This window comes from Pollachius pollachius, assembly GCF_949987615.1.
Source record: "Pollachius pollachius genome assembly, chromosome: 3".
Classification (NCBI taxonomy): domain Eukaryota; kingdom Metazoa; phylum Chordata; class Actinopteri; order Gadiformes; family Gadidae; genus Pollachius; species Pollachius pollachius.
In genome coordinates this window covers 37293019-37314387 of record NC_136936.1, presented here as the reverse complement: position 1 = coordinate 37314387, position 21369 = coordinate 37293019, and the positions used below count along the sequence as shown (strand labels likewise).

The window sequence follows — 21369 nt, the reverse complement described above, 5'->3', positions numbered from 1 at the left end:
CAACAATGTTTGGGCAGACAGACACAGAAACAAGCAGTCCAAAGGCTAATCTTCCAATCACTAATACATTAATAAAACAACCATAGAATAACAGTGAATACATTTTGTTTATTTAAAACATTATATATTGGCTATTGTTCATGCTGGACTTATATGGCATAACTTCTAATAAGAAAGAAAGACGATATAACAACCATACACTAAAAGCAAATATATTTTATTTTATTAACATGATCTCCAATCGGAAAGATAGGTTGTTTGTATAGGTTGTCCAAAATTGCCAATATAGACATGTTGGCCCTCTTTATCAGTGTTCTTTATAAAATGTTCTGTAACAGTCTAAGAAACACTTTAGGTCTAGATTTGCTACATTTATTTGAATATTTGAAATACATTATAATCATTGTCAAGCATAATATGATTCATTCTAATATACCATCCACTGAAGAACGTCGTTCCTGTGATGATTGGGCGATTTAAGCTTGCAAGCTCATTGGCCGCCTCGACTGTCTCATGACTATATTTTAAAACACAAAAGAGGACGGACCCTTTAGGGATAAGGAATACAGGAGTATCCCTCCCTCTCTAACCGCTATAACCCTAACGAGAATTGTGTGAGTCCAACAAAGGGTGATACAGTTGATTTGATGAATATGTTGTAGGCATATGAAAATGATGATGGATAATATCTCGATGATAACAGTGTTTAGTCTTTCTGGGTTGAATGAGATCACAAACTATAGAGTGGTTCTCTTTACCTCCACCTTGCTTTATTATTGCTTGATACTAACCATCAACTGCTCTCTGATTCTCACCATTGTCCTGGACAAAAGCCTGCATGAGCCCATGTATATTCTGTTGTGTTCCCTCTGCATTAATGGGATTTACGGCACCACAGGCTTCTACCCCAAATTCCTCCTGGACCTGCTGTCTTCGTCTCACATCATCTCCTACAACGGGTGTCTCATGCAGGCCTTTGTGATGTTTTCGTTTGCCTGCAGCGACCTGTCCATTCTCTCCTTCATGGCATACGATAGATACCTGGCCATCTGTAGACCCCTGCGCTACCACAGTGTCATGAACAAGCACAGGTTGTCCCAGCTAGTCTGCTTCTCCTGGTTGACCCCCTTCAGCATTCTAGCCATCAACATCACCCTTACGTCCAGGCTCACGCTGTGCAGCGACAAGATCCAGCGGCTGTACTGCGTGAACTGGGTCATCGTGTTGCTGGCGTGCCCGTCAAACAACACCACAGTGCACAGCATCGTGGCGTACCTCACCATACTGGTGTACGTTTTCCACGGGCTGCTGATTGTCATGTCCTACATGTACCTGGTGAGGACGTGTCGGGGCTCCATGGAGAACAAGAAGAAGTTCATGCAGACCTGTGTGCCCCATCTTACCTGCCTGCTCACCTTCCTGTCCACCATTGTCTTTGATGTCATGTACATGCGCTTTGGCTCCAAAAACATTGCTATGTCGCTCCAGAACTTCATCGCCATAGAGTTTCTGATCATACCCCCGATCATGAACCCCCTCATATATGGATTCAAACTGACCAAAGTACGCAACAAGATTCTGTTTTATTTAAATATTAATAGGAAGTATTCACAATAGAGCTTTCATGTGTTGACAATTATATTTTTTGTCTATATCTTCTTGAATTTTACACCATTATTTAAACTGCAGTTTTTGTATACTAAACTGTTTAGAGGTGATACCACAAGAATACATCCCATCACACATTTCCTTTGCTTGCATTTTACTTGTTGCAAGGTAAACCTCTCTCTGGTTATTTATTCCCTGTCTCAATGTTAATCTAGGTTGCAGTACAACAATGTTTGGGAAAGACAGACAAACAAACAGGCAGTCCAATGGCTAATCTTCCAATCACAAATATATTAATATAACAACCATAGAATACAAGTGAATACACTGTGTTTTAATTAAAACATAAAAACATTGTATATTGGCTATTGTTGGTGCTAGACTCATCTGGCATATCTTCTAATAAGAAAAAGGACAATATAACAACCATACGCTAAAAGAAAATACATTTTATTTTATTAAAAGACCGAAATACATAGGCAAGTAATTGTGCTGGACTCTTATGGCCTAATGACGATGATGGTCCAATTTGATACATATTAAGTTTTGGCTCTGGTTTTGCATTTAAGATCACAGAATGTTTACTTAATGTTGAGCAGAAAGAAATACTTTGCATGTTTGTCTTTATTTGCATTGTTAAGTCCACTTTTGCTGTTACAACATCTGGATTTCACTTTGTGTATTAATAAAGCCTTATCTACTCATAGATAAATTTAAAAAAATTGATTAAGAAATATATAATGGTATATATAATAACAAGGTTTAAGAACTTGGCTTCAGACTTGTCATGATTCTGTCCCACATGTAGCAAAACTATATAAAAATGATGGGAAAATTTGTGCATTGTTAAATTTATTTTATGTTTAGTGACTTAAACAGTTTTCAACCAGCTTAATAATGCTAAAAAGGACTATGTGTATTATTGATCAAATGCATACATTTCTTTTCATCGCCAATATTTGAACAATTTTTTAATTTTGCACAAAAATGACACCTTCCCCCACTCTCTCTGTTGGTCCTGATCGGTTTGATTTCTATTATATTTGAAATGGGCCGGTATTTCTTGGAAAAGGGAAGGTCTTAGTGTTGATAAATGCAATTTTTTTATTTCTGACATTTGTTTATGATTGTTATTGTCTCATACCACAGAGCTGCCCCTCCCTTATCGTACAATCCCGAGCAGGCTGCAGTTCACTTACCCCCGAAAGAGGCCAGAAATTAGACTTCATTTGTGGTCCTTAGACATAGTACCTTTAACTTGTTTAAATCAGAGAATACAATTATTATGTTAAAACGCAATGCTGGAATGTTCGGTTAGAGGAAGCCAGCAGGAGGCAGAGATATTAAAAAATAGTTTTTCAAACGTTGAGAGTTAGGATAAACAATTATCATTATTATAATAATATACTTCCTTTTCAAATAGTTTCACATCAAAATTAGAAAATTACCATATAAATTGGTAAGTATAAATATAAAATCAAATTCAAAAATATCAAAACCAAGTGCTAACAGTAGCAACAAGTATCTAAGAGAACTTGATTAGAGATTCTTTCACAATTCAGCAATTGTATTGACACATTGCTGAACAGCTACATGCAATACATTCAAAATAAAAAATCAATAAAGCTGCTGCCGCAAAGGATCCTGGGAGGGGTTTGGACTATTATTAGTTGGACCATCGAGTGCCCTACTGGGTCCTTTGTGGCAGTGACATTAGGTAGGGTTCAATGGTTGGTCTATGCCTAGGAGGCAGTGGAGTTGCGGGAAAACCGACAACGCCAAAGAGATGTTTAGGCTGGTGGGTTAATGAGTGTGGTATATTGTGTTCAGTGTGCTTTCAATTTAAGGCAGTTCTCACAGCCAAGCGGCGTAAGGGGCGCGAGAGATGTGATTAACCGTTGAAAACCTGACACATCGTTATTGCTAAATTGATGTCAGAAGTGGGATTAAACATTGATAATGCAGAAGGCGATTCCAGGTTGGGGGATTCCCATGAGGCATCCAAAGGATGAACCCACGGAGGAGTGAGATGGTGCGGGGCGCTCTGATGAGCCTATTGCGACAGGGTTGAGAACTTCCCAGTGGCCGTTGGCAGCCACCTATTGGACGCCCGCACAACTTCCAAAGTTTTCTGGGGTGACCCCACTAGAGCCCTACCTCGCACAGTTCTTCTCGCTGCCCTACATTGCGGCTGGAGCATGGAGGAGTAAGTCATCCACCTTGCCCTGCCCTAGGCGGGGACAGCGGGACGTGTACTCCTCCACCTGGCCCCAGCAGAGCAGCGGGACCTCCAGGCACTAAACAGGGCGCTAGAGAGGGGATTCGGGAAGCGGGCTTTCACCGACCACAGCAGGGAGCAACTAGACAGCCAGGAGGGAGGTGGGGGTTTTCGCTGCAGACTTACAGCTCTAAACCCGGCGTTGGCATCCCCAGCTGCTGTTAGGTAACCTGCCTTCCTACAGCAACTTGCGCCAGAGCGTCTGCGGCAGCACATCCGCCTCACCAGGCCCTGACCCTCGGTGCGGGTCTTGACGAGGTGGAACAGGCGGAGGTGGAACCCTCCACCCGACCCCACCTGCAGACGTCCAGAGCCTCTGGACTACTACGAGGGGGAGGAAGACAGAGAGGTGGTCATCCAGGCCGCAACTTCGCCCCAGCATCCACCATCCCCCGATCTACGTGTGTTTGGGGCTGACCGCTGCTGTTTCTGCTGTTTCCGGTGAGCCCCATCGTGGATAAGCAGGCAGAGGGAGTAGAGAGCAGAGTTGCAGTGCTGTTGGGTGTGAGTGATGGAAGAAGACGGTGGATAGGGCATAGGTGAAAGTAAGCAGACCGAGTGAGATTGTTAATGTGTTTTTCAAAAGAAAGTGTGCAATCGAGGATGTCACCCAGACTCTTGACCTGAGGGGAAGGAGGGTCTATGGAATTGTCGATGGTGAGGAGGAAATTGGGACATTTTGACAGGGTGGATTTAGAGCCATGGCCCTGGCTCTGGTGGACACATGGTCCACCATCTCCTTGGTGTGGCCTGGTGCGATGGTCGACACAGAGGGCTCCCCAACACCAGGTTGGTCACTTACCACTGCCAAATTCAGGACAGTCACTGGAGAGTTGGGCCAGATGAAGGGGAGCGTGACCTTGTGGGTCACAGTGGGGCACAAAGCTACGCCAAGACTTCTGGCTGGCTGGCATATCGGACACTTGTATAGTTGGCCTTGACCTGCTCCCTCAGTTTAAGGCTACAGTGAACGTACCACACTCTGCCTGGGATCCAGGGTGGTAGAACACCACCGTCGCAGTGGTGGAAAGGCTACCCGCACCAGCTTCCATTTGGGAATGTGCCTGTCCAGCCACAACTTAATTCTCAGCAGTGACGCCAACGCCTCAGCTGTCAGTGACCATCCCACCAGCTTAGTTGACCATCCCTTTACTCAATCCGACTCAGAGCTCTTCAGCCATGATCCACCAGGTAGTGCAAGAGCTCCTTCAGCGGAGCAGTGAAGGCCTCTTATCCACTAAGAAACGGCCATTGGAGGAGCTGCTGAACCAGTCACTGGACATCATTGCAGCATGAGACCAGAACTGCACAAAGACCACCCTGGTTCAACATCAGATTGACACCGGTGATGCACACCCTGTCCGTCTCCACCCAAGTCGACTACCCTTGACCAAGCGAGCCGCTGCTGAGAAGAAGATCCTGGAGATGACAGAGGCAGGAATCATTGAGCCCTCAAGTAGTCCTTGGGACGCACCGGTGGTTCTGGTCCGGGGCACCAGCTACTGTCTAGAAGGACAGTAGCTGGCGTTTCTGTGTCAACTATTGCTTGTTGAACACTGTATCCCAGAAGGATTCTCACCCAATCCCTCGGATCGGCGATGCCCTGGAACACATTACCGGTTCCATTTGGTTCAGCTCCCTACACCTCTCCAGTGGGTACTGGCAGGTAGCACTCACCACAGATGCTCGACCCAAAACAGCCTCCTCCATCAAGGGCTGTTGCAATTCAAGGTCATACTCTCATCAATGTCCCTCGGAATCGCTGCATCATTGAACTTGAAGGTCTCCTTGCCCCTGCTGCAGACTTTAAGGGGGCCCTGGTAAGCTTAAACGAGGTGTTCGGAGCCATTCACCAAGCTTACCTTCGCCTCCACCTGGGAAAGTGCCACTGGCTTCGATGAGAAACAGCGTTCTGGGGCAATGTCATCAGTGGTGAGGGGGTGGGCACCGACCTGGCCAAGGTGGCCAAGTTGAGTGGGCGACCACTTTCTCATAACATCGTAGAGGTGAGAAACATCTTGGGCCTGGTATCTTATCGCCATTTCCTTCAAAGACTTTTTTCTTGCCACCATTGCTAGCACTTTACATCACCGGACACACAAGGTGCAGGCCTTCTTATGGGATAAGCAATACAACACTGCCTTTGACTTGCTGCAAACGGCACTCACCAGGGCCCTCGTCTTGGCTTACCCAGACCCAAGTCGACCATTCATCATGAATACCGACGCTAGTGATGTGGGCCTCGGTGCTGTGTTGTACCAAGAGGGGAAACAGGTAGAGGTGTCCTACTACTACCTACTACTGCCATTTCCACCCTTACCTCTATTGCCAACAATGTTGATCCAGGGGAGGTGTGAGCCATCGAACCTCAGGAGGCCCACAGCGGGAACAAGAGGCTGACGTGTACTCAACCGGTTGCGGGATTGGGTGTCAGCAGGCCAGCGACCAGTGTTTCAATGTTGGGCAATGATAGCAAGGCCTTTTACTCATAGTGGGCAAACCTCTCCCTGATCGATGGTCTGCTGTACCGCATCTGGCAAGCACCTTGGGGAGGCCACCTTAACCTTGGCTCCATGGTTCTCCAGCTGGTTCATGGCTCAGTAACGTTGGGCCACTTTGGGAACTCAAAGACCATCATGGCGACTCCGTGGCAGCTACTACTTGCCAAACTGCCACCAGGATGTTGAGCTGTTGGTCCACTAGTGTGACAGCTGCACAGCTGAAGGTGCCCACACAATGATAATGTGCCCCCTTACAGTATTACCAGGTGGGGGTCCCTATGGATCGCATGGGAGTCGACATCTATGTTCCTTTTCCTCTCACTGACAATGGCAACCGCTATGAACTCATGGCTATGGAGGATTTCCCGAAATGGCCATTTGCGGTGCCAGATCAGACCTCGTCATCACGGCAACTAGTGCAGGAACTGTTATGTCAATTCGGTGCAACAGAGGAACTCCATGTGGACCAGGGGCGTAACTTTGAGGCCCAGGTATTCCAGGACTTCGACTGGGGGTGAAGACTCGGACCACCTCATTGCATCCACAGAACGTTGGTCTTGTGGAATGGTTTAATCATGGCCATGATGGCCCACCAGCTTGCTATCCTCTCCAACCGGCTACAAAGAGACTGGGACCTTAATTTTTCCCCTGATCCAAAGGTCATACAGAACCGCAGTTCAAGAGTCACACACTGCACCCCGGCCGCTCTAATCTTCGAACGGAAGTTGCGGACCCCAGTAGACCTGATGTTCGGGCCTCCTCCAGAACCAGGACTGGGCATTGAGCCTGGCCTGGACTATTTCTCACAGCTACGACAGTGGCTTAGAGAGACTCACGCATTTACCAGAGTGGCCCTCAAAGACACCGGAGTTCGCCAAGAGCAGGCTTATGACTCTGCTTCCGCTGCAAGGAAGAGGACTATGTAACGGGGGCCCAAGTGTGGAAATACGCTCCCGAAAGGAAGAAGGGGGTCTCCTAAAGCTCAGCAGTCGTTGGACTGGGTCATGCACTCCCCTGTTGTAGTACCTGAGCACTAGGGGTCGATCCATCATAGATCCATAACGATCCATCAATGTAGATCGATTCATCGATTGATTGCCGAAATATCCAACTGCATCAATATATTTACTACCCTACTGAGCACACAGTGCCACCGAGGCGAACAACATCTTCCTCTGCAGCTCCAGGGCTGACGCCCTGTGTGGTTTCCAGTGTAGAACATGTTGAAAAGAAAGTTTTTTTACGGTTTGAATGAATTAATTAACACCTAACATCTTAATTATAAAGTCTTTGTCTTATGTTAATGCCTCAGATTATCACAATACATTATCATTGGCAAGCATAATATGATACGTTCTAATGTAGTATTCACTGAAGAAGGTAGTTCCTGTGCTGACTAACATGATTAGTCAATTTGAGCTTGCATGCTCATTGGTTGCCTTAACTGTCTCCTGACTATATTTTAACACTCTAAAGAGGACCCTTTAGGGATGAGGAGTATAGGAGAATCCCTCCCTCTCTTACAACTGTAACCCTAATAAGCATTGTGTGACTCCAGCAAAGAGTGGTATAGTTTCATTGTGAATATGCTGTAAGTATATGAACATGATTATGGATAATGTCTCACTGATAACAGTGTTAAGTCTTTCTGGGTTGAATGAGGTCACAAACTACAGAGTGGTTCTCTTTACCTCCACCTTGCTTTGTTATTGCTTAATACTAACCATCAACTGCGCTCTGATTCTCACCATTTTCCTGGACAAAAACCTACATGAGCCCATGTACATTTTGTTGTGTTGCCTCTGCATCAACGGGATTTACGGCACCACAGGCTTCTACCCCAAATTCCTCCTGGACCTGCTGTCTTCGTCTCACATCATCTCCTACAACGGGTGTCTCGTGCAGGCCTTTGTGATGTTTTCGTTTGCATGCAGCGACCTGTCCATTCTCTCCGTCATGTCCTACGATAGATACCTGGCCATCTGTAGACCCCTGCGCTACCACCGTTATATGAACAAGCACAGGCTGTCCCTGCTGGTCTTCTTCTCCTGGTTGATCCCTTTCAGCTTTATGGCCGTCTGCATTATTCTTACCTCCCGGCTCACGCTGTGCAGTGACAAGATCCAGCGGCTGTACTGCGTGAATTGGGTCATCGTGTTGCTGGCGTGCCCGTCAAACAACACCACACCAAACAGCATTGTGGTGTACCTCACCATACTGGTGTATGTTTTCCACGGGCTGCTGATCGTCTGGTCCTACATGTACCTGGTGAGGACGTGTCGGGGATCCATGGAGAACAGGAAGAAGTTCATGCAGACCTGTGTGCCCCATCTCACCTGCATGCTCATCTTCTTGTCCACCGTCGTCTTTGATATCATGTACATGCACTTTGGCTCCAAAAACATCGCTCAGTCGCTGAAGAACTTCATTGCCATAGTGTTCCTGATTATATCCCCGATCATGAACCCCGTCATATATGGATTCAAACTGACCAAAGTACGCAACAAGATAATTTTTTATTTAAATGTTTATAGGAAATACTCATAACTGAGGGTTCATGTGTTGACAATAATCATCGTAGAAATAAATTTAGATTGGTCTATATCTGTTTATTTACACTATATGTAAAGTGTAGTATCGTTTATTACAAAGAGGTGAGGTGATACCACAGTAATGCTTGAACATATCACATCACACATTTCCTTTGCTTGCCTCTTGCTTGTTGCAGGGTAAACCTTTTACCTGGTTATTTATTCCCTGTCTCAATGTCTCTCTAGATTATAAAGAGTACATGTTTGGGACAGACACACAAACAGAAACAGAAACAAATACAATATAACAACCATACACCAAAATCTAATTATTTTATTTATTAAAAGACCTCTTGTGACTTGTCAAATGTATCGCTCAGTCGATTGTGGCTGTCTATATTGGCTTTGTTTTTCACTTAATATTACAGAATGTTATCTTCACGTTAAGTATAAATACTTTTCTTCCTTTGCACTGTTCTGTCCACATTTGCTGCTAGTAAACCTGCATTTCCCTTAGGGGATTAATAAACTGGTATCTATGTATTTATTAAATGCAAGGCGGTAAAATAAGAACATTGGATTAGAAAATGTATAATCCTGATTTAAGGTTAAAAACAAACTTGACTTCAGCTTCTCAAGATGCTGTCCCCACATGTAGCAATTTTAAATAAAAGAAATTGGAAAATCTGGTGGTTTAAATGGTTGGTTGAAAAAAATATTGGTTTAATTTTTTTTAAACATGGTTTAAAAAATATTTTATGCATTGATTTCACAGATTCAACCACCTTTCTAATGCTAAAAGGGACTACATGTAGGTCATTTAAATGCATAAACTGCTTTACATTTCCAATATTTGAACAGGTTCTAATTCTTCCAGAAATGACACCTTGCCAAAATCTCTGGTATTGATCAACGTGTTGTTTTATTTCCATTATATTTTAAACTTGCCGTTTTTGCACGTTTTGGCATAGACTCTTGCCGTACCACCCGCTCGCCCCAGTTGTTGGTGGGCAGGCGGCAGCAGCACCACACGTGCTGCAGCGGTTGGCTCCCCTGCTATTTCCCTTCCTGGGGGGGCCGGGCGGCCCTGTCTGTCAGTGCCAGCAAACTTGAGGGACTATAGTGCTGGGTGATGGGGATGTTGGGGAGGACTGACCCCTCAGGTGGGGGCTTTGATCCGGAAGGATTTGTCGCCTCATGGACTGATTATGTTGTAGGCATATGAAAATGATGATGGATAATATCTCTCTGATAACAGTGTTTAGTCTTTCTGGGTTGAATGAGATCACAAACTACAGAGTGGTTCTCTTTTCCTCCACCTTGCTTTATTATTGCTTGATAGTAACCATCAACTGCGCTCTGATCTCACCATTGTCCTGGACAAAAGCCTGCATGAGCCCATGTACATTCTGTTGTGTTCCCTCTGCATTAACGGGATTTACGGCACCACAGGCTTCTACCCCAAATTCCTCCTGGACCTGCTGTCTTCGTCTCACATCATCTCCTACAACGGGTGTCTCGTGCAGGCCTTTGTGATGTTTTCGTTTGCATGCAGTGACCTGTCCATTCTCTCCGTCATGGCCTACGACAGATACCTGGCCATCTGACGACCCCTGCGCTACCACAGTGTCATGAACAAGCACAGGTTGTCCCAGCTAGTCTGCTTCTCCTGGTTGACCCCTTTCAGCATTTATGCCATCAACATCACCCTTACGTCCAGGCTCACGCTGTGCAGTGACAAGGTCCAGCGGCTGTACTGCGTGAACTGGGTCATCGTGTTGCTGGCGTGCCCGTCGAACAACACCACAGTGCACAGCATCGTGGCGTACCTCACCATACTGGTGTACTTCTTACACGGGCTGGTGATCATCTGGTCCTACCTTTACCTGGTGAGGATGTGTCGGGGCTCCATGGAGAACAGGAAGAAGTTCATGCAGAGCTGTGTGCCCCATCTCACCTGCATGCTCACCTTCATGTCCACTGTCGTCTTTGATATCATGTACATGCGCTTCGGCTCCAAAAACATCTCACCGTCGCTGAAGAACTTCATCGCTATAGAGTTCCTGATTATATCCCCGATCATGAACCTTCTCATATATGGATTCAAATTGACCAAAGTACGCAACAAGATTCTGTATTATTTAAATGTTTATGGGAAATAGTCACAACAGAGGGTTCATGTGTTGACAATAATCATTGTAGCAATACATTTAGATTGGTCTATTTCTCCTTGTATTTTACACCATAATGTAAAGAGTAGCATAATATACTACATATAATAAGGGGAAACCACAATAATGCTTAAATATATAAAATCACACATTTATTTTGATGTATTTTACCTCTTACAAGGTAAACCATCTCCCTGGTTATTTATTCCCTGTCTTAATGTCTGATTGCCAACAGTAGGTTTGGGACAGACAGACACACAAACAGGCAATCCAACGGCTAATCTTCCAAAAAGAAAAATACAGAATATATCAACCATGCACCAAAATCCAATACTCATTTTTAAATGAAAGACATCCGAAATACATTAGCTTAAGTGTTTTTGCTGGACTCGTATGGCATAGTGACTTATCTATTGAGATAAATATTTCATGTCTATAGTGGCTTTTGTTTTCACAGAATGATAAATTCATATAAAGTAGGAATACTCTACTTGTTAGTCTTCATTTGCACTCTTCGGTCCACTTTTGCTGCTGAATTTCCCTTTGGGGATTATTAAAGTGTTATCCATCGATTTATCAAATGCAGGATGGTAAAATAAAAACGTTTGATTAAAAAAGAATACTCCTAAGTAAGGTTTGACAAACAACCTTGGCATACGTTTTTTTCACGATTCTGTACCACATGTACCAGTTTTAATTAAAAAACGTTGAGAAAATTGATGAATTACATTTTTATTTTCCCTGATTTCACCAGTTTCAACCACCTTTTCAATGCTAAAACGGACTGCGTGTAGGATATTTTAATGCATAAATTGCCTTACATTTTCAATATTTGAACATGTTGTAATTCTTCCAAAAAATGACACAAATTCCAACTCACTGATGGTGTTGATCAGCCTGTGGTTTGAGTTCCATTATATTGTAAATGGGCCGGTTTTACTGAGAAAAAGGAATGAAGGGACATCTAAGCGTTGATAATGGCAAGAATGTCTGCTTTTTGATAACTTTTCAATTGCAAAATCTATTTCTAATTATAACTAACATTGTTTAGGATTGTCATTGTCTTATATCACAGAGCTCGCCATACAGTGCTCTGAATGCCCAAGCTCTAGTACTGATGTAGGTGAGCTTTGCGAGCCGTAAAGAGAGAGAATAGAATAAAGCAGAAGAGAGCAAGATTTACAAAATAAGCAACCAAAAATGCTGCTCCCTCCCTACATTTCTTATTTGAGAAGCGTTGATTACAGAGGCAGGTGCATCCTACCAATAACCGTAAAATATTGTGACGATCACGGCTTTGATGGACCGTGTTCCGGATTTCCGCAAGGACTCCTGAACAGTTCGTGCTATCGCACTATTTGCACTAATAGCGCCCTCCTGGTTCTTGTTTGTCTCGGCAATTGTGTGTGTGGTTGATAAGGGTTTGCACCTCTTTGACTGTCCCCTCGCCCCAGTTGTTGTTTGAGAGCCGGGCAACAGCTGTATGTATGCGACGTAAACGCGTACGTGACGTGAGCAGATCTGAGCAGAGTTTTGTGTCTTGGCAGTGTAGATGGAAATGCTACGGCGGAGCGTATTCAAGTTTTCCACTCTGGAGGGTGATTTCAGATTTTTGCGTTTTTAAGCACCAAAAACGCAGTCACCGTCTAAACGAAAGGCACTTCCGATAAAATATTTTGTCGTTTTTACCCGCAAGCGTCCTCGTGTAAACGGGGCCTATGAAACACTTTAGGTCTAGATTTGCTACTTTTATTTGAGTATTTAAAATACATTATAATCATTGTCAAGCATAATATGATTCACTCTAATGTACCGTCCAATGAAAAACGTTGTTCCTGTGCTGACTAACATGATTGGCTAATTTAAGCTTGCATGCTCATTGGTTGCCTTGACTGTCTCCTGACTATATTTTAAAACACAAAAGAGGACGGACCCTTTAGGGATAAGGAATACAGGAGTATCCCTCCCTCTCTAACCACTATAACCCTAATGAGAAATGTTTGAGTCCAACAAAGAGTGATACAGTTGAATCAATTAATATGTTGTAGGCATATGAAAATGATGATGGATAATATCTCTCTGATAACAGTGTTTAGTCTTTCTGGGTTGAATGAGATCACAAACTACAGAGTGGTTCTCTTTTCCTCCACCTTGCTTTATTATTGCTTGATACTAACCATCAACTGCGCTCTGATTCTCACCATTGTCCTGGACAAAAGCCTGCATGAGCCCATGTATTTTCTGTTGTGTTGCCTCTGCATCAACGGGCTTTACGGCACCACAGGCTTCTACCCCAAATTCCTCCTGGACCTGCTGTCTTCGTCTCACATCATCTCCTACAACGGGTGTCTCATGCAGGCCTTTGTGATGTTTTCGTTTGCATGCAGCGACCTGTCCATTCTCTCCGTCATGGCCTACGATAGATATCTTGCCATCTGTAGACCCCTGCACTACTACCGTTTTATGAACAAGCTCAGGTTGTCCCTCCTGGTCTGTTTCTCCTGGTTGATCCCTTTCAGCTTTCACGCCGTCCTCATCACCCTTACCTCCAGGCTCACACTCTGCAGTGCCCAGATCCAGCGGCTGTACTGTGTGAACTGGGTCATTGTGTTGCTGGCGTGCCCAGCGAACAACACCACACCGAGCAGCATTGTGGTGTATATCACGCTACTGGTGTACATTTTCCACGGGCTGCTGATCATCTGGTCCTACATATACCTGGTGAGGACGTGTCAGGGCTCCATGGAGAACAGGAAAAAGTTCATGCAGACCTGTGTGCCCCATCTCACCTGCATGCTCACCTTCATGTCAACAGTCTTCTTTGATATCATGTACATGCATTTTGGCTCCAAAAACATTGCTCAATCGCTGAAGAACTTAATTTCCATAGTGTTCATGATTATATCCCCGATCATGAACCCCCTCATATATGGATTCAAACTCACCAAAGTACGCAACAAGATTCTGTTTTATTTACATGTTTATAGGAAGTAGTCATAATTGAGGGTTCATGTGTTGACAATAATAATCGTAGAAATACATTTAGATTGGTCTATATCTTCTTGTATTTTACACCGTAATGTAAAGTGTAGTATCATTGGCTACAAAATTATGAGGGGATACAACAATAATGCAGGAACATATCACATCATACATTTCCTTTGCTTGCATTTTGCTTGTTGCAAGGTAAACCTTCTCCCTGGTTATTTATTCCATGCCTCAATGTCTCTCTAGGTTGCAATCAGTACAACATGTTTGGGACGGACAGACACACAAACGGAAACAGAAAAAAATACTATCTATCAACCATACCAATTACCATTTAACCATTTATGTTTAGTTTATTTTATGTACATTCTTGGCAGATATGTTTTTTTTTTATATTGTCCATAACTTATTTATTTATTTATTTATCTATTTTTAGTCGTGTTTGTCATTGTTGTTATGTCTGCTCTACGTGCCTTACCTTTAATTGCCCCCTGGGGATAATTAAAGTTTCTTGAATCTTGAATCTTGAATTGAATTGAATACACCAAAATCAAATACATTTTATTGCTTTAAAAGACATCCGAAATACATAGGCTAAAGTGTTCGTGCTTGACTTCTATGGCCTACTGACTCTTCCAATGAGATACATATTTTCTGTCGGGTTTGGCCTTGGTTATTAAAGGAGACATATTATGGCGTTTTCACAACAAGTAAATAGGTAGTCCAGCAGCTCCGGCGGGGGGAGCTCGGCGGCAGTCCGGCAGAGAAAGCTATTGTACTCCCGGAGCTGAGCTGCCGCCGAGTTCCCCCCGCCGGAGCTGCTCGTCCGCTGGTCCACAAAATCTTAGCTATACTCTTATTGGAGGGGAGTGGGGAAGTGGGAGGAAATAATCAATTGTGCCCCCTTCTTATGTAGGAGGGGGCGCCAAAACTGACTCGCTCGTTTGGTAACTGTAGGCGGGGTACTTTCAGAAATGCATGTCTCTCTCAAAAATCATGCACAGACCCTTGCACTGTACGGTCCACTTTTGCTGCTAATACACCTGGATTTCCCGGAATAATAACTCAGTAACACAGTAACGCTAATCCACCTATAGAGCCAAACAACTCCCACACAATGTCTCTGCCGCAAAGGACCTAGGCAGCGCCAGAAGTCCAGCTTGCGATGTCCAAACCCCCCCCCCCCAGGATCCCTTGCGACACCCTGAACACAGCAAACACACCCACAGTCGCTACGATATTATCCTGATTAAAGTTTCACAAACAAAGTTGACATAAGCTCGCGCTGACAAATTCTGTCCCACATGTAGCATTTTTTAATAAAAAACATTTGGAAAATTCGTAAAAAATTTGTACAAAATATATATATTCATTGATTTCAACAGTTTCAACCAACTCTCTAATGCTAAAAGGGATTACATGTAGGATATTTCAATAAACAATTTGCTTTACTTTTTCAATATTTGTACAGGTTGTAATTATTCCCAAAAATGACACCTTTTCCAACTCTCTGTTGGTTTTGATCAGCCTGTGATCAAGGCTGATCAACGTCTTAGCCTTGATAATGGCAAAAATGTCTGTTCTTTTATGACTTTATTAATTGCAAAATGTCTTTCTGATTATAACTAGCATTAGTTTATGATTGTTATTGTCTCATACCATAGAGCTCGCCCTCCAGTGCTCTGAATGCTCGGCTGGAGCGCTGCCTGCGGCCAAGCACTTTGTTTTCCAAGGGGTTACATGGTTACATGGTTTGATGTTCAATTGTTCTTTGTGAGTGGAAATAAAGGCAATTCCCGTAGTTGTGCGTTGTGTGAAGCACAACAATTGTAGTCCCTTAATAACCTTGGGCTCGTGTCTGGTTCTTCCCTGGCTGATTGCCAAACTGGTGTCAGAAGTGGGGTGTTGGTTGGTGACCATGCCCCCGAGAGGATGCCAGAATGATGGTCAACCATCTGTCTACCAGGGCCTAGCAGGGTTGGCCATTGTGTCGGCTGCTCAGATGTAGTCCCCTGATGCAGCCCGGACTGCCACACCAACCATGGCGAGGGGTCGGAGGGTGGAGTGGTGTGGAGCCTTTCCCTCACTGGACAGACTCTTGCCATACCGCCCTCTTTGTGCTGGGTGATGGGGATGTCGGGGAAGAATGACCCCTCAGGTGGGTGTTTCAATCCGGAAGTACTTGTTCCTGCAGGGAGTCCTGTTTCGGATCAGGTGCCCTGGGTTTGTAGGCCCCACTGTGTGCAGTCAGGGGCAAGGTCAGGTCAAGTGTGCACTTGTTTTTTCTGCGTTGGCATATGAAGTAATAATAATGATGGATTGAATTTATATAGCGCTTTTCTAGACACTCAAAGACGCTTTACAGTGGAGGGGGGACCTCATTAACCACCACCAGTGTGTAGCACTCACTTGATGCACGTGATGCACGGCAGCAAATCTGCGCCAGAACGCTCACCACACACCAGCTTGAGGTGGAGAGTGAGGGAATTAATGAGTCAGACAATTATAAAGGTGGATGATTAGGGGGCCAGATTGAATGAGCCTGGTTGGGCCAGGACACCGGGTTAACCCCTGCTCTTTGCGATAAGTGCCCTGAGATCTTTTATGACCTCAGTGAGTCAGGACCTCAATATAACGTCTCCTCCGAAGGATGGCGCCTTCCACAGCACAGTGTCCCCGTCACTGCAGTGGGGCATCAGGATTGATGTTAAGGCCAGAGGGAAGAGTGTCACCTATTGGCCACCACCCGACACCACTTAGAGCACCTGGTATTCCCAGGCAGTCTCCCATCCAAGTACAAACCAGGCTTAGCTTCAGACGAGAAGTTAAGCCTGATCAGACGAGATCAGGGGTATCCATGATGGTACGGCCGTTTAAGTACACTACCTGTATACCCATGATGAGCCTTTCAAGCTTTCACCAGATAACAGAAAATCAATATAATACAATACAACATTTTTCGAATCCACACATATTATTAAATTTTTTATTTGTTTTAAAATCTGTTTTATTAGAGATGAATAGGCGATTTTACCGGCTGAATGGTTGGACTCTGGGATATTGTTAACTTTGACTGCTTGTACGTCAAGGGTTATGACACCTTACTGAAGTTGTTTTACAGTTATTGATTAAAAAAAAAAGGTTTTCTGCTATGGACAGGGTTAGGGTGAAGTGAAACAAATACCTCCCTGAGCACAGAAAGGTTATGGGAAATGTCCTGGAAAATTATACACAAAACTTTGGGAACGCTAAGCTAAATGTCAAAGGGTTGCAACTACTGTGCACCTCTTGGATTGATGCATCCGTCAAGGTTGATTTTGGGTGCGAAAACACAGAGAGAAACAAAGAGGTTGTAAGCTAAAAGTAACAAAAATGTGTTGATTGAAAAAGGTGAGGGCAAGGTAAGTAAGTAAGTAACATGTATTTATATAGCGCTTTTCACAGACAGGGTCACAAAGTGCTTTACAATGTGCATAGAAGATAGAAGCATAGTAGGAAAATGAGAAAAACAAATGCTAGCCTGAACAAGTGAGTCTTAAATTGACCCTTTAAACAGTGCCAAAGCGGCAAAGGCTCTATCCCCACATGTCTTCAGATGGGGGCGTGGTATGGCAAGCAGATTTTGGTGGATAGACCTCAGAGACCGGGATGGGGTGTGTAGATGAATTATGTTGGCAAGATAAGCAGGGATCTGACCATGTAGAGCCCTATAGGTTATGGTGAGAATTTTGAATTGGATCCTGTAAGTTGCAGGGAGCCAGTGAAGGGAGCAGAGTATAGGGGTGATATTGAGTTAGTAGCCTAGCATTTTGAATGGATAACAGGCAGTGAAGGACAGATTGGTTAAGTGAAGAGAAGAGTGAATTGTAATAGTCAATACGGGAGGAAATGAAGGCATGGATGAGCATCTCTATTTCTGACTGAGAGACTACCACCCTTAATTAACTTATGTTGCGTAGGTGGAAAAAGCATGATTTAGAAATTGATTTGATGTAAGTGCCAAAAGATTGGGATCTGTCAAAAGTCACCCCAAGGTTTCTTAGGCCAGACCACAGATGACAAAGGCCCAATGCTCTGCTTAATCAGAGGGATAGCACTGTCTGGCACTATGATTAAGATCTCAGGCTTATCTGGATTTAGCTGCAAGAAGCTTTCAACCATCCAGTTGTTTATGGCATCTATGAAATGTAGGAGCCTTGCAAGTTTGGATGACTCATTTTGCCTGAAGGTAAAATGAAGCTGGATGTCAAATAAATGTAAAAAAAAAGAGTCCCAAAAGAATTAAGGTGAAAGTCCAATGTAAATTCTTCCCTCAATGATTGACCTGTGGGGTGATGGCTACGGTTCCCAGGCCTCTTTCACTATGTCGAGAAACCCCCTGGTTCTCTGACCATAGAGCAGCTCAATGGGGGAGTACCTTGTGGAACTCTGGGGAACTTTCCTGATGGAGAAAATGACATAGGGGAGAAGCTAGTCCCAGTTCTTCCCATAGACAACGACCGGCTTTCTCAAATTGTGTTTCAACGTTTGGTTGAATCATTCTACCAGGACGAATTTCGGACATGTTTCAACTTGACGAGATTGCAAATTTCAGCCATAAACTTCTAATCAAAACTGGTTCCCTGGTCCGTCAGAACTTCCTCTGCAATCCACATCGACTGTAGAGCATGAATAACTCTTTGTCCACAGCTTTGGCCGTTGCTGAGCGAAGCGGTATAGCTTCCGGTTAGTGGGTTGCATAGTCCATCAGGAAAAGTTTGAACCGATATACCCGACTGGATTTAGGGAGAGGTTCCACCACATCCACTGCTATCCTGCTGAAGGGAGTCTCGATGATGGGGATTGAGATGAGAGGGTTGCGGTAGGCGGTCTATGGGGCCGTTTTCAGGCAGTGAACACAGTAGTCTTGGACCGCCCGTTTCACACCTGTTCAGAAGAACCGAGCCAAGGCCCTCTCATCAGTATTTCCGCTGCTAGGTGTGACCCCAGTTGGGTGTATTCCATGAATAACACTCTGGAGGCATAGGCCCTCTGTACCAGTAGCTCCTCCACACATTCCCTTCTCCCTGTTGGATAACCCGATACAGCATTGCATTTTTCACACAGAGATGTGGATATGAGACCTCACTTACCTATCCTTGTATTTCCCCTTCCATTACTGCTGCATTACGCCAGGCCTGGTCCAGGTTGAGGTCATTGGGTTTGGCAGTGGAGAAACGTCCTTTGCTGGGACGACCCACCCCATCTGCCTCTGGGAATTGGGAGAACAGTTCACTGGAGCTCGAGCCTAAGTCACTGGCCGTTGCTGTGTTTTCATGACTCCTATCAGGTGGTTCTTCCTCTACAGGGGACTCGGAACCCAAGTCCCCGTCTCCAAGACCTGAGGCATACCGGGGCGGAGTGGGAGAGGCTTCTGCGCAGTCTTTCTCCACCTGTGGCACTCCAGGTTCTGTCCTTCCGGGCTCCCAAAATCCCATCCAAATAGTGGGCAATCTGGGCAGCTTACTGTATCATCTGGGGGTAATGCTCAAATGCAATTATCCATCACCAGTCTGTCCATGATGGGATCATATTTCCTTGCATGGAATTTTCGAGCCGTAGCCGGGATGCTTTTCCATAGTGGGCAAGGATGGCAGATTTGAGGGTGACATAATTAGCGGTGTCCACTGCCGTCAGATCTCGAGACAACGTCTGGGATTCCCCACTCAAAAATGGGGCCAGGATCTCTCTGGTGCATAAACAGACACCAACAGACTAGTTGAGAGCAAAAGTAACAAAGGGGGTTTATTCAAAAAGGTGGGGGCAAGGGAGAGGGGGCAAGGGAGTGGGGGAAAGTTCAACGTAAATTCTTCCCGGTCCAGGGTAGGTTTACTCTGAGGCCTTCAGGGGTAGACTGAAGGCTGGGTGGATAACAATAGAGACAGGGTGAGACACAGAGAGCACACCAATTAAGTTTCTCTCTTCTCTTCTAATTCTTCCTTGAGGAGAGAGGTTATTTTCCTTTTGTAGCTGGCCAACCCTCCTCTGGCCTCATGGCCAGCCGCTGTTTCCCCATTTCTCATGCAGCAGGTATGCTGGATGTAGGGCTGGTAAATTAATATTCGAATTTCGGATATTCCTCGAATATGGGAAAAATATGTATATTCGAACGTGAAAATGAATATTCGAATAATTTACAAAATATATATTTTATTGCTCAGGGCAGCGCGCGCATTGATTCTCCTCCGTTGTGTCCCATGGTGCGTCGCTTACTGGCCTGCGTGTAGCTGCAGTCACGAGTCACAACAAGGTAACATGGACTGCGCTCCACCACCTCCACCTCCCCACCTCACTGTAGACACCGATAAATGTATGAAAATGTATGAAACACAAACCAGCGAGCCCGAAAAACAAACCGGGGAAATGGAATCCGGTGAAGTCAAGAACTCCACCACGGACAAAGTGATTGTTAAGCCAGATAATTTAAGAAGTACTGTTTGGCGCTTTTTTGGATTCTGGTCAGTTGGAGGTAAAGTTGTCGACAAATCCAAGGCTGTTTGCAAGTTATGCGATGCGGAACTGGCATATCACTCGACTACCACAAATTTGAGGATGCATTTAATAGTTGTTCACCCGACCGAATGGAACAAAGTTGGTGAAGACGAAGCAGACGGCCCGCTTCCCAAACAACCCAAGCTAACAGCGTTTTACAGCCCGACCACTTCTCTTCCCGCTGCAAAACAAGAGGCCATCACTAAAAAGTTAATGGAGTTCATTTGCAAAGACATGCGGCCAATCAGTATAGTTGACGGCGTAGGTTTTCAGAAATTTATCCACGAAATAAATCCACGCTATCAAGTCCCTTCCCGTGGAACTGTTAATAATAGGATTGTTAAACTGTATGATATAATGGGGTACTGTTACAATAACAAGTCCTATTCTCCGCGGGGAAAAAATAATTAATTAATTAATAATAATATTCGAATATATTCGATATTCTGACCATTTTTTAAGACCAATATTTGAATTTAATTTCTGGGGAATGTTACCAGCCCTAGCTGGATGATACTGATTGTCCACGACTTCTCCAAGCACTTGTCTTTTGGGGAAGACTGTCCTTAGTACTGTTCCCCTTTTCACCTTGTCGAGGGACTTTGGCATCTAGGGCCCCGTTTACACGAGGACTCTTGCGGGTAAAAAAGACGAAATATATTATTGGAAGTCCCTTTCGTTTTGACGGTGACAGCGTTTTTGGGGCTTAAAAACACAAAAATCTGAAACCACCCTCCAGAGTGGAAAACTTCAATATGCTC

The 21369-nt window shown here is 44.5% G+C and overlaps 3 protein-coding genes across 3 annotated transcripts; all 3 read left to right on the top strand.

Moving 5' to 3' along the window:
* Positions 1 to 666: 666 nt before the first annotated feature.
* Positions 667 to 1617, top strand: LOC307073839 (olfactory receptor 2K2-like; the record flags this gene model as incomplete). Its single annotated transcript, XM_079733799.1, has 1 exon — positions 667 to 1617. One exon carries the CDS (start codon positions 667 to 669, stop codon positions 1615 to 1617), a length of 951 nt encoding a protein of 316 aa, XP_079589925.1.
* A 6369-nt stretch (positions 1618 to 7986) lies between these two features.
* On the top strand, positions 7987 to 14083 carry LOC307073837 (uncharacterized protein; the record flags this gene model as incomplete). Its single annotated transcript, XM_079733797.1, has 2 exons — positions 7987 to 8921; positions 13138 to 14083. The coding sequence occupies 2 exons, from the start codon at positions 7987 to 7989 to the stop codon at positions 14081 to 14083; spliced, it is 1881 nt and encodes a 626-aa protein (XP_079589923.1).
* Positions 10140 to 11080, top strand: LOC307073446 (olfactory receptor 2K2-like; the record flags this gene model as incomplete). The annotated part of the gene is given in 3 exon segments (XM_079733292.1): positions 10140 to 10278; positions 10281 to 10522; positions 10526 to 11080. Coding segments are annotated over 3 exon segments (936 nt in total).
* Positions 14084 to 21369: the final 7286 nt, after the last annotated feature.